Here is a 9,744-nt window from a genome sequence, read left to right as displayed (position 1 = left end):
ACTTTTAAAAATAGGTTACAAACTTCAACCTATTGATCATATGAATTCCTCTCTTTTTCCATATTTAATTGTATTTTAAAAAATTTTGAGTTTAAATTTAAGCTTATATTACTAGAGTACGTAAAAGCCTTTTGTAAATAGATTCCAAGTAACCATGGTGGATACCGTTAGTTTTGGTTATATATTATGAAACTAACTAATTAAACGTATGGTATGTCGTAAAAATTTAGATATATTCGTAACAGGGGTGGGTTATTTTGAGAACCATAAAAAAAAAAGAACGCGAGAACCAATCTGGGTCAGACATCTCATCTCCTTTTTTCTCTCTCATCACTTTCATCCAAATTTTTCAAAACGTTTTATCTCACAAACCGTGCATCGTTAGACGAAAAAAAACCCATGGGTAGTCTTAAAATTTCGTCCTCTTTCATTAGAGATGCGACTTGATATACTTTTGACAAACTTTTAAATTTCGAAATTTTTTTTTTTTTCGAATTTTTTTTTTACCTGCACATGTGTAGGACATACCTACACATGTGTAGGATGTATAACCTACACATGTGTATGATGTATACCCTACACATGTCCTGCACATGTGTAGGATTATCGCTAAAAAAAAAAATTAAAAAAAAAAATCGAAATTTAAAAGTTTGTCAAAAGTATATCAAGTCGCATCTCTAATGAAAGAGCACGAAATTTTAAGACTACCCATGCTTTTTTTTTCGTTTAACGATGTACGGTTTGTGAGATAAAACCATTTGAATGAATTGGGTGAAAATGAGGAGAGAAAATTAAATATCATCAAGATCAAAATCAATGGCCAAGATTGGTTCTCGCGTTCTTTTTTTTTTTAAGGGTTCTCAAACTAACTTTCCTCATTCGTAATAAAAACCTTTGTCTCCATTTTCTAAAAGCAAAAACTTTGAATGTATATTCTGAGATAGAGTTGCTAATTATAATGTGGGGTAGAAGGTGGGAGAAGAATTCACAACAACTTGCATTTTGAATCCAAAATTATTGAGTAGCTAACAAGATCGATCACCTGTCTGATTCAAAATTGCCTTGGTCTTATGGCATAACATTTATTATGTGGCCCTTGGGTGACTATGACCTATGGGTTAACTAAACTATATTTTCTAAAAAACTGAGTCAACCCGATTCATTAAGTGAACCTGATTCATTAAGATACCCAGGTTTCGATCACTCAAAATTTCTTGGCCAGCAAAAGACCACCTTGCACCTACCATAACAATAGAAAAAAAGAACGGAAAATAATTAAAGACCTTCATTAGTTTCTAGTGAAAGGCAGGAACAATATTATTGAATAATTAACAAATTTGGAGAAAAAAAAATGAGAATCTTGATGAAAAGGAAGATTATAATCGAGGAAGCAACTCTATTAATTTTGTTGCTTATGTTACGTCACATTGCGCAAACCTACTCAGCCGAAATCAACATCATTTCAGATTCACAGTTCTTGGGAGAAGAAGATAAATTGGTGTCGCCAGGCAGAACGTTTGAGCTTGGATTTTTCAGACCAAATGGCACGGAGAATAAATACTTGGGTATTTGGTATACGAAAGTCTCTGTTCAAACTGTGGTTTGGGTTGCCAACAGAGACCGCCCACTCACTGTTGGATCATTAGGTGTGGTAAAGATAGTCAATCCAGGTAATCTTGTCATCATGAATAATAATACTGATCATATAATGTGGTCATCAAACACATATTCATATGGGAACACAGTTGCAAAGCTTCTCGACAGCGGAAATCTAGTTTTGACAAATGGAAACAACAACAAGATTATTTGGATGAGTTTTGACTATCCAACTGATACTTTTCTACCTGGCATGACTTTTGGTGGTACTTTTCTACCTGGCTTGACGTTTGGGAAAAATTTCTTGACGGGAAAGGAATGGTATCTAACTTCATGGAAGAATAGCAAAGATCCGGCTCCAGGTGAGTTCACGTGGAGTACCGACACACGTGGATATCCTCAACACGTATTAAAACTAGGTGAGGTGGTCAAGTACGTGGGAGGCCCATGGAACGGTGAATGGTTTAGTGGGTCGAGATATAAACAAAATACAATCTTTACATACAATATGGTTATAAATAAAACAGAAGTGGCTTTTACTTATAATCTAGTAAACAATTCTGTCCTATTGAGGTCAACCCTGAATTCTTCTGGCAAGTTTGAATGTTCCGTGTGGGTAGAAGAGCTTAAAACATGGCAGCTTATTTTTGCGTTGCCAAAAGATATATGTGATACATACAACATTTGCGGGGCTTATGGACGTTGCATTGTAATGAGCTTACAAACTTGTTTGTGCTTCGATGAAAAAAAGTTTATTCCAAGAGACCCAAAAAATTGGGAGACAACAGAGTGGCAAGGTGGTTGTGTTAGGCGAACACCATTGGATTGCAAAACTGATGGGTTTAGAAGGTATTCAAATGTGAAACTACCTAACACACAAACTTCCTGGTTTAATATGAGCATGTCCCTAAAGGAATGTGAAGCAATGTGCTTAAAAAACTGTACATGCATGGCTTATGCAAATACCGATATCAGAGGAAAAGGAACCGGTTGTTTGCTTTGGTTTAATGACCTCATAGACATCAAATTAGTACCAGAGGGCATGGGTGGTCAATATATCTTTATAAGAATGGCTTCCTCTGACTTAGGTAAGTATTTCTTTCTATGTTAACAAATTCACACCTACATGTTTTATGAGACAAATTTGTTGATTTTGATGTTTTTTGTATATGTTTGGAGTAAAATATGGTGTGCTTATGTTAAGATCCTGCAATTGATCAATCGCAGATAAAGGAGGATTAAACATCAAAATCATCCTAATTGTAGTGTTATTGGCCATCTTAGTATTAAGCTTAAGCTCCGGATGGTTCTGCTACACATGGAGAAAAAAAGATAACTTAGAACCAAAAGGGGAATCATTGCAAGTCCATGAAAGCAAGAGAGAAACTATGGAGTTACCGCTGTTTAGTTTCTCTACAATAGAAAAAGCGACAGCTAGTTTTTCACTGTATAATAAACTTGGACAGGGTGGATTTGGACCAGTTTATAAGGTAACAACATAATATAGTACCCCATCATAATTAAGTACTAGTGTAGTTCATAAGATTAACACATTTATCTCAGAGATTGTAAAGCCACACTCTAATTTAATACGCATGCATGACAAATAATATGGATGTGATCTATATAGTGTAAGCATGCCGAAAATAAAGAAAGATATGGAGGAAATCATACTATTGTATTGTAATCTTCAGGGTATCTTAGAAGGCGGGGAAATTGCAGTCAAGCGTCTCTCCAGCACATCCAGTCAAGGACTAGACGAGTTCAAGAACGAAGTAATCTGCATTTCCAAACTTCAACACCGTAATCTTGTAAAGCTCCTTGGATGTAGCATAGAGGGAGAAGAGAAACTCTTGGTCTATGAGTACATGCCTAACAGGAGCTTAGACTTGTTTATATTCGGTGAGATTCATATATTTTCCATTCATTCTTTTAACACGGACAACTACTTGTCTACTGAAACTATCTCCAAGATGATTAGTAGGATAAAATGGTAACTTTCTTTTACAGGCGTCTTTAACTATACTCGTCTATTTAACCTATGTTGAAATAACCTACATATTTAATTAGCAGATAAAACACGAAGCACACTACTTGATTGGACAACACGTTTCCACATCATTGAAGGAATTGCACGAGGACTTGTCTATCTACATCAAGATTCACGATTAAGAATCATTCATAGAGATCTTAAAGCTAGCAACATTCTACTAGACCTTGACATGAACCCCAAGATTTCAGACTTTGGTATAGCTAGAAGTTTTGGAGGAAATGAGAATGAAGCAAACACAGAGAAAGTTGTTGGTACATAGTAAGCAACAAAATCTACATGTTTATCTATTGTATATTTCCCAGATTATAATTAAAAATAATCTTAGAAACATTTTGTTGCATTCAGCGGCTACATGTCCCCAGAGTACGCATTGGATGGTGTTTTCTCAACGAAATCGGACGTTTTTAGTTTTGGTGTTTTGGTGCTGGAGACCATAAGTGGGAAGAGAAATAGGGGATTCATTCATTCAAGTCATAGCAATAACCTTATTGGACATGTAAGTTCATTTGTAATTTATATTGTATCTTTGATACAATAATATACTACTATACACCAACTAACAATTTTTTAAATTAAGGCATGGACAATGTACAATGAGGGCAGGTCATTGGAACTAGTGGATACAAATTTGGAGGAAACAATCAATCCATCTGAAGTCTTAAGATCAATTGAAGTGGGATTGTTATGTGTTCAACAAAGTCCAAATGATAGGCCAAATATGTCATCTGTGGTTCGAATGTTGGGCAATGAGCTGGGTGCAATACAAAAACCTAAACAACCAGCATTTTTCACAGAAAGGAACATACTTGGTGCTGATAGTTCATCAAGCACTAATGCAACTAGTTCAACCAGTTATATAACTGTTACAGAGGTAGTTGGTCGATAGAATGCACATATGTAAATGTAATTAACCCCAATATTGGGTAATGATTATGAATTTGTTCACATCATTATTTTTAGGTGCATGTTTTTCATAGTAGCTAGTCATACTACATGAGATTACCCACCTTAAAAGTATATATGCATATCATCATTATTGTAATATAATTTAAATGTTGATTATCTCCTAGTTTTCTCTCTTTTCCAAAATACTAGATATTAGACGTGTATGGACAAACGGGGTACTAATCTTATATACCAATGATACGTATATCACCCATCATTGCTTTAATGTATTGTACGATAATATGAAGTACTATTGGTGGTGTATGACTAAAAAATGATGGTGGTACAATTCACCACCTAATCTTATAATATAAGTAAACATATTAATATGTATAATTACAATAATTGTTAATATATGTTATATACTTGGTAGAATATATCTATAATTTATTATATATATATATATATATATATTATAATGGTACCTGCGAGATACGGCGGTGTAATGGCGACAGTGGTGGTGCTGGTGGTGGTGACATGTGGTGGTGGCGCACAACGGTGGCGGTGGGCAATTATTGGTGGTGGTGGCGGCAACGGCGAGTTGTTTAGGTTATTGATGTAATGCTGTATTTGTTAGGTCCCGTTGACCCTTAAACATCGAGATCTGTAAGAATCCAAATGTGCGGAATCCACCTGAATCCGTTCTTGGGCTTTTAACAATCACACATATATATCAACAAATAGATACGGACAGGAGATAAAAACAAGATGTAAAACTCATATATTATCATTAATTATACGATTACAAGCACCAAATGAGTATACATCATAGTGGGACGGGGTATAGATCTCTACCCCGTTCCGGTGAAAAGTTTTCTGACTAGTCTAAAATCATTAACTGAAACCCCAGACTCATATCATGTATATATAACTGACACATACATATATGGGCTAGGGTGGACTTGGGCTTCTGGACGTATACTACACTATCATCTCATAGAGATTAGTGTAGTATAGATATCATCACATACAACTAATGTCACGTATTAGCCTCTAATATCTCATAGAGATTAATGTAGCATAGATAGCATCTCATAGAGATTAATGTAGTATAGGCATCATCTCATACACAATGTAGTATAGATAATGTCTCATACACAATGTCTCACAGACAAATATGCAATGTAGTACAAGTGAGACTCCTATAGCCCATCTCCTGAATTGCATTGCATCGGACAATAATAGGTGCACAGAAACTGCACCAACGGACTCTCCCTTTTCCGGTGCAATCAATTCTGTTAAACTTCCGATATACATTAGTTATAGAAAAACTGCATCAACAGACTCCCCCTTAACTAATGATATCGGGTCTTCTGTGTTAAGACTTGATCTTCTGGCACTGCATTTTGATCTTCAAACTGCAAAATTCTTATATCTTTATGACAACTAACTAACCCAACACATCTCATCGTAGTTCTCTCCCTCAATAGTAACCACTTTCGAATTTAACATTGCAATCTTCCACACTTGGATCATTGCCCGAGAAATTAATCACGTCTTGTCTAACCGGCATATAATAGAGAAGTTAAATTTTCAACAATCAACATCAAATCAATCAGCTCTCACAAAGATAAGAAACTCTACAACCTAAATCACAAAATGTAGAACCATAAATCCTGTCTCAACTAGCAGTGTCTGACTCTGTCTTGTATCTTCACAACTCTACCAATCACCCGAAGTCTTTCTTATCAATCTCCGCTTCTGTTATATAAACCCCCAAACTATATATAGATCTTAATCTCGCAACCGATCCAGAAAAACTGTCTGATTATCATCTTTACATATTTGGAATATCAATAGGTTCAATCTTCAAATACTCAACAACAAGTAACTAGCTTCATTGCTCCAACACTTTGACAAAAGTTTCCACAACCGCTATATTATCAAGATCATCTTGTTGAATAGTGTAAATCAACACACCTTACGTCCTTACCACTAACAAACTTAGTTTACGAAAAATACTTAAAAGAATCAATTTAGAATATTTAATACTCACTAACAAGGAGGTGACCTAATGATAAGGGAAACACTTGGTGACCTTAAGGTCCTGGGCAAGTTTGATCCCTACTTGATACAAAAAACAATTCTTTTAATATACCCATTATCAATGAAGGCTAGGCACACATGTGCACATCTAAAGACGCTGATTTGATCCCTCGGGGTATCCGGATCATATGGGGATTAGGATAGAGGTATTATATTGATAGCATATGCTCGTACGGGGTGAGTCGATGAGTATCCAATTGTGGTACCGGGGATAGGGTTCCCTTTTTACCTTTTTTTTCAATATATATCACTCAACTCCTAATTTAACTACACTATCATTTTTCATATCAATTACTTTTACATCAATAACCTATACTACTCGTCGCTGCCACCACCATGACCAGTCGCCGCAACCTGTCGCAACCACCACTACACCTCCATTGCTACCACCATGACCAGCCATCACAACTTGTCACAACCACCACCATACCGTTCCTATTACCACCATCATCGTCAAATTATGCGGACATCCGTCTATTTTATTATTTTTAAAAATATATAATAATTATGAATCTTTATATTAATGCACCATCATTTTCTTAAAGAAACCTCTTCTTTGTGTTTCTTCATTCTTTCTTTTAACATTTTTTAGGGATTCTAGTAACAAGAAGAACAACAAAATTAAGATTTCTTTTTTTGGAATGTTGTTTGCAAGTGGAAAACCACGATAGAGCCGATTTCTAGAATTAACTCTTTTAAATCTTGGGAAATGCTAAATACAACCCTAAGGGCTGTATTTAACGTGCATAAAACAACTTGTACCTTCCATATCAAAAGTCCACCCCCTGATTTTCATGATAAATGTACAAAGAATTTATGCACCTTAAACACAGCCATAAGGACTGTATTTAGCAAACCCCTTAAATCTTTTATGTTTTGTAAATAGTCATATGTTTGTAACTAGTTATATATCTCCGAACGTTGCTTCAGGAAACATAACGATGCGCAAAATTTGCAACGTATATAAGAACCGATGATCAATACCTAACGATAAACATACATTACAAAAGTGTGTCATAAAGGTAAAAAATTCTTGTTAAAAGTATTTAAAAAGTAACATTTTCGTTATAGCAGAAATACTACACTATATGTTATACACATCCTGCAATTAAAGATGCTTAAAAAATGAATTTAGAAAAAAATCTGGGCATGCACACAACATGTTTCATTGTGGCTAAGCCCTTCATACAATGTTACGTATGTTATTATTATTATTATTTTTTGAACAGCAGAAATGTTACGTATGTTATTACAAGTAAAGATATATTCTATCGGTGTTAGCATTTTTCTCATTAATTTTTTTATAAAAACATTTTAAAAAGTTACTCGTATTTAGGAAAAAAAAATTCAAGATTGTTAAATAAAAACTTACACTCTATGAAATGAAAAAACATAATTCATTTCTTTTACCATATTTGATGTTTTCATGTAGGAAAAAAAGTCATTTTTTACTTACTATATTATAGAATTTATTCACATTTGTTAGTTTGGGGTCTGGTGTTGGGTGATAAGAAGTATACAACTTATCACATGAATTTGTTGGTGATTAAAAGAAAAAAGATAATAAGAGGAAGTAAAAAAAATTCCAGATAAAAAAAATGTTTATGTGGCAAAATATAAAGAAGACAAAAGTTTGTAGATAAAGCCAAGAAATTCAAAAGTTTAAAAACAAACCATAAATAAGTCAAAATTTGTGGCAAAGCTAAAAAAAAAATTAGAAGATTGAGAGAAAAATATTAAAAATTCCAAATTTGTTGTCAAACAATAAAAGCTAAAAGTTTTGTGTTAAAAACAATAATAAAAAAAAAAATCCAAGATAAAAAAGATGTTAAGTGACAAAATATAAAGAAGACAAAAGTTTATGGACAAAGCGAAGAAATTCAAAAGTTTAAGGGCCAAAACATAAAGAAGTCAAAATTTGTGGTACAGCTAAAAAAAAAAAATTAGAAAATTGAGAGAAAAATAAAAATAAAAAATCCAAGTTTGTTGTCAAACAATAAAAGCTAAAAGTGTTAAAAATAATAAAAACAAAAATATTATTATTAAAAATCATAAAAGTTTAAATTTGGTGGTAAAAGTAAAGAAAAAAAAATGTGTTGGTAAAAATAAAAATGTTCAAAAATCTACTGTAGTTAAGCCTGCTTTATTTGTTATATATAATTAATGCTTTACTTTTATTTTTGTATTTATGTTTGTATTATTAAATAAATATATAAATCGTAGTCTAATATGTCATTAATTATTTAAACAAAAAGATAGGATTATATGTACAAATCAAGAAGAAATATATGTAAAAGATATGAATCATGAATATATTTTTTATATTCATTTTTTAAAAATTAAATTTCTTTGTAATTTTTAGTCGCTAATATATCCCACTATGACCGTTATCAATTCAAAGGGGTCGACCGATATATGCTACGACTGATATTTACAACCTTGATTTCTATACAAATATTCTTTTGATTCAAAATTGCAAATTATACTTTAGGCCCTTCAACTTGCAAATTGCGTCACTATGAACACATTAATAAAGAGGTAAATTAAAGCAGTTAAAGCTAAGTAGCTACCAGTTTCTGGCTTATAGTAGGGATGACAAAAAAACCAACTCATTAGGGAAACCCGATACCCGATAAAATTATCTGATACCCAAACCCGTTCGGGGCAGGGACTAGGGCCTGTCTACCCTGACCCGACCCGATATTAATATCCATATTTATATACTTATAAGTGATTAGTTTTAAATAAGTATTATACTCAACTCATATAAGTTTTGGTAATTATTATTCAAAATTAGTTATCCTTATTAGGTCAGATTTTAGGTATCAGGTTTTGGGCATAGTTTTATCCCCAATGGGTCCTAGATAAAGTAACCGATATGTAACGGGTCAAGCTCGGGTCACATATTTCTTATCGGGTTCGAGTTCGACCCTACCTGTGCCATTGTCTTTCCAACCCTTCGGTAAAATTACACGGAGTATGAAAAAAAATCAAAAACCAAATTTTTAGCAACCGATTAGTATAAGTAAAAAACCGGTTAACAGAACGCGGCTACCTTTTTATAACTTAGTAACTTTTCAAAGATATAAAAGAAAGAAAAAAAA

At 33.4% G+C, this 9,744-nt stretch overlaps 1 protein-coding gene across 3 annotated transcripts; it reads left to right on the top strand.

The window, feature by feature from the left end:
- The first annotated feature begins 1,180 nt into the window (after window positions 1–1,180).
- Window positions 1,181–4,691, top strand: LOC122595145 (G-type lectin S-receptor-like serine/threonine-protein kinase At4g27290). Of its 3 annotated transcripts, none has more exons than XR_006323200.1 (6): window positions 1,181–2,684; window positions 2,824–3,086; window positions 3,291–3,498; window positions 3,667–3,900; window positions 3,995–4,145; window positions 4,227–4,380. XR_006323200.1 is itself a non-coding variant. In XM_043767463.1 (6 exons), exons 1-6 carry the CDS (start codon window positions 1,352–1,354, stop codon window positions 4,533–4,535), a joined length of 2,505 nt encoding a protein of 834 aa, XP_043623398.1. In that variant the 5' UTR covers window positions 1,181–1,351; the 3' UTR covers window positions 4,536–4,691. The 3 variants fall into 3 exon arrangements, 2 of the variants coding, with proteins under 2 accessions (XP_043623398.1, XP_043623399.1); XM_043767463.1 differs by having other exon boundaries at window positions 3,667–3,907; window positions 4,227–4,691; XM_043767464.1 differs by having other exon boundaries at window positions 1,182–2,684; window positions 3,670–3,907; window positions 4,227–4,691.
- Window positions 4,692–9,744: the final 5,053 nt, after the last annotated feature.

This window comes from Erigeron canadensis, chromosome 4 (genome assembly GCF_010389155.1).
Source record: "Erigeron canadensis isolate Cc75 chromosome 4, C_canadensis_v1, whole genome shotgun sequence".
NCBI lineage: Eukaryota > Viridiplantae > Streptophyta > Magnoliopsida > Asterales > Asteraceae > Erigeron > Erigeron canadensis.
This window is presented reverse-complemented; position numbering and strand designations above follow the sequence as displayed.

Coding starts and splice junctions, on each gene's coding strand:
- LOC122595145 (XM_043767463.1), top strand. CDS start 1,352: ATGAGAATCTTGATGAAAAGGAAGATTATAATCGAGGAAGCAACTCTA. Junction 2,685..2,823: donor AATGGCTTCCTCTGACTTAG/GTAAGTATTTCT, acceptor GATCAATCGCAG/ATAAAGGAGGATTAAACATC. Junction 3,087..3,290: donor GATTTGGACCAGTTTATAAG/GTAACAACATAA, acceptor TGTAATCTTCAG/GGTATCTTAGAAGGCGGGGA.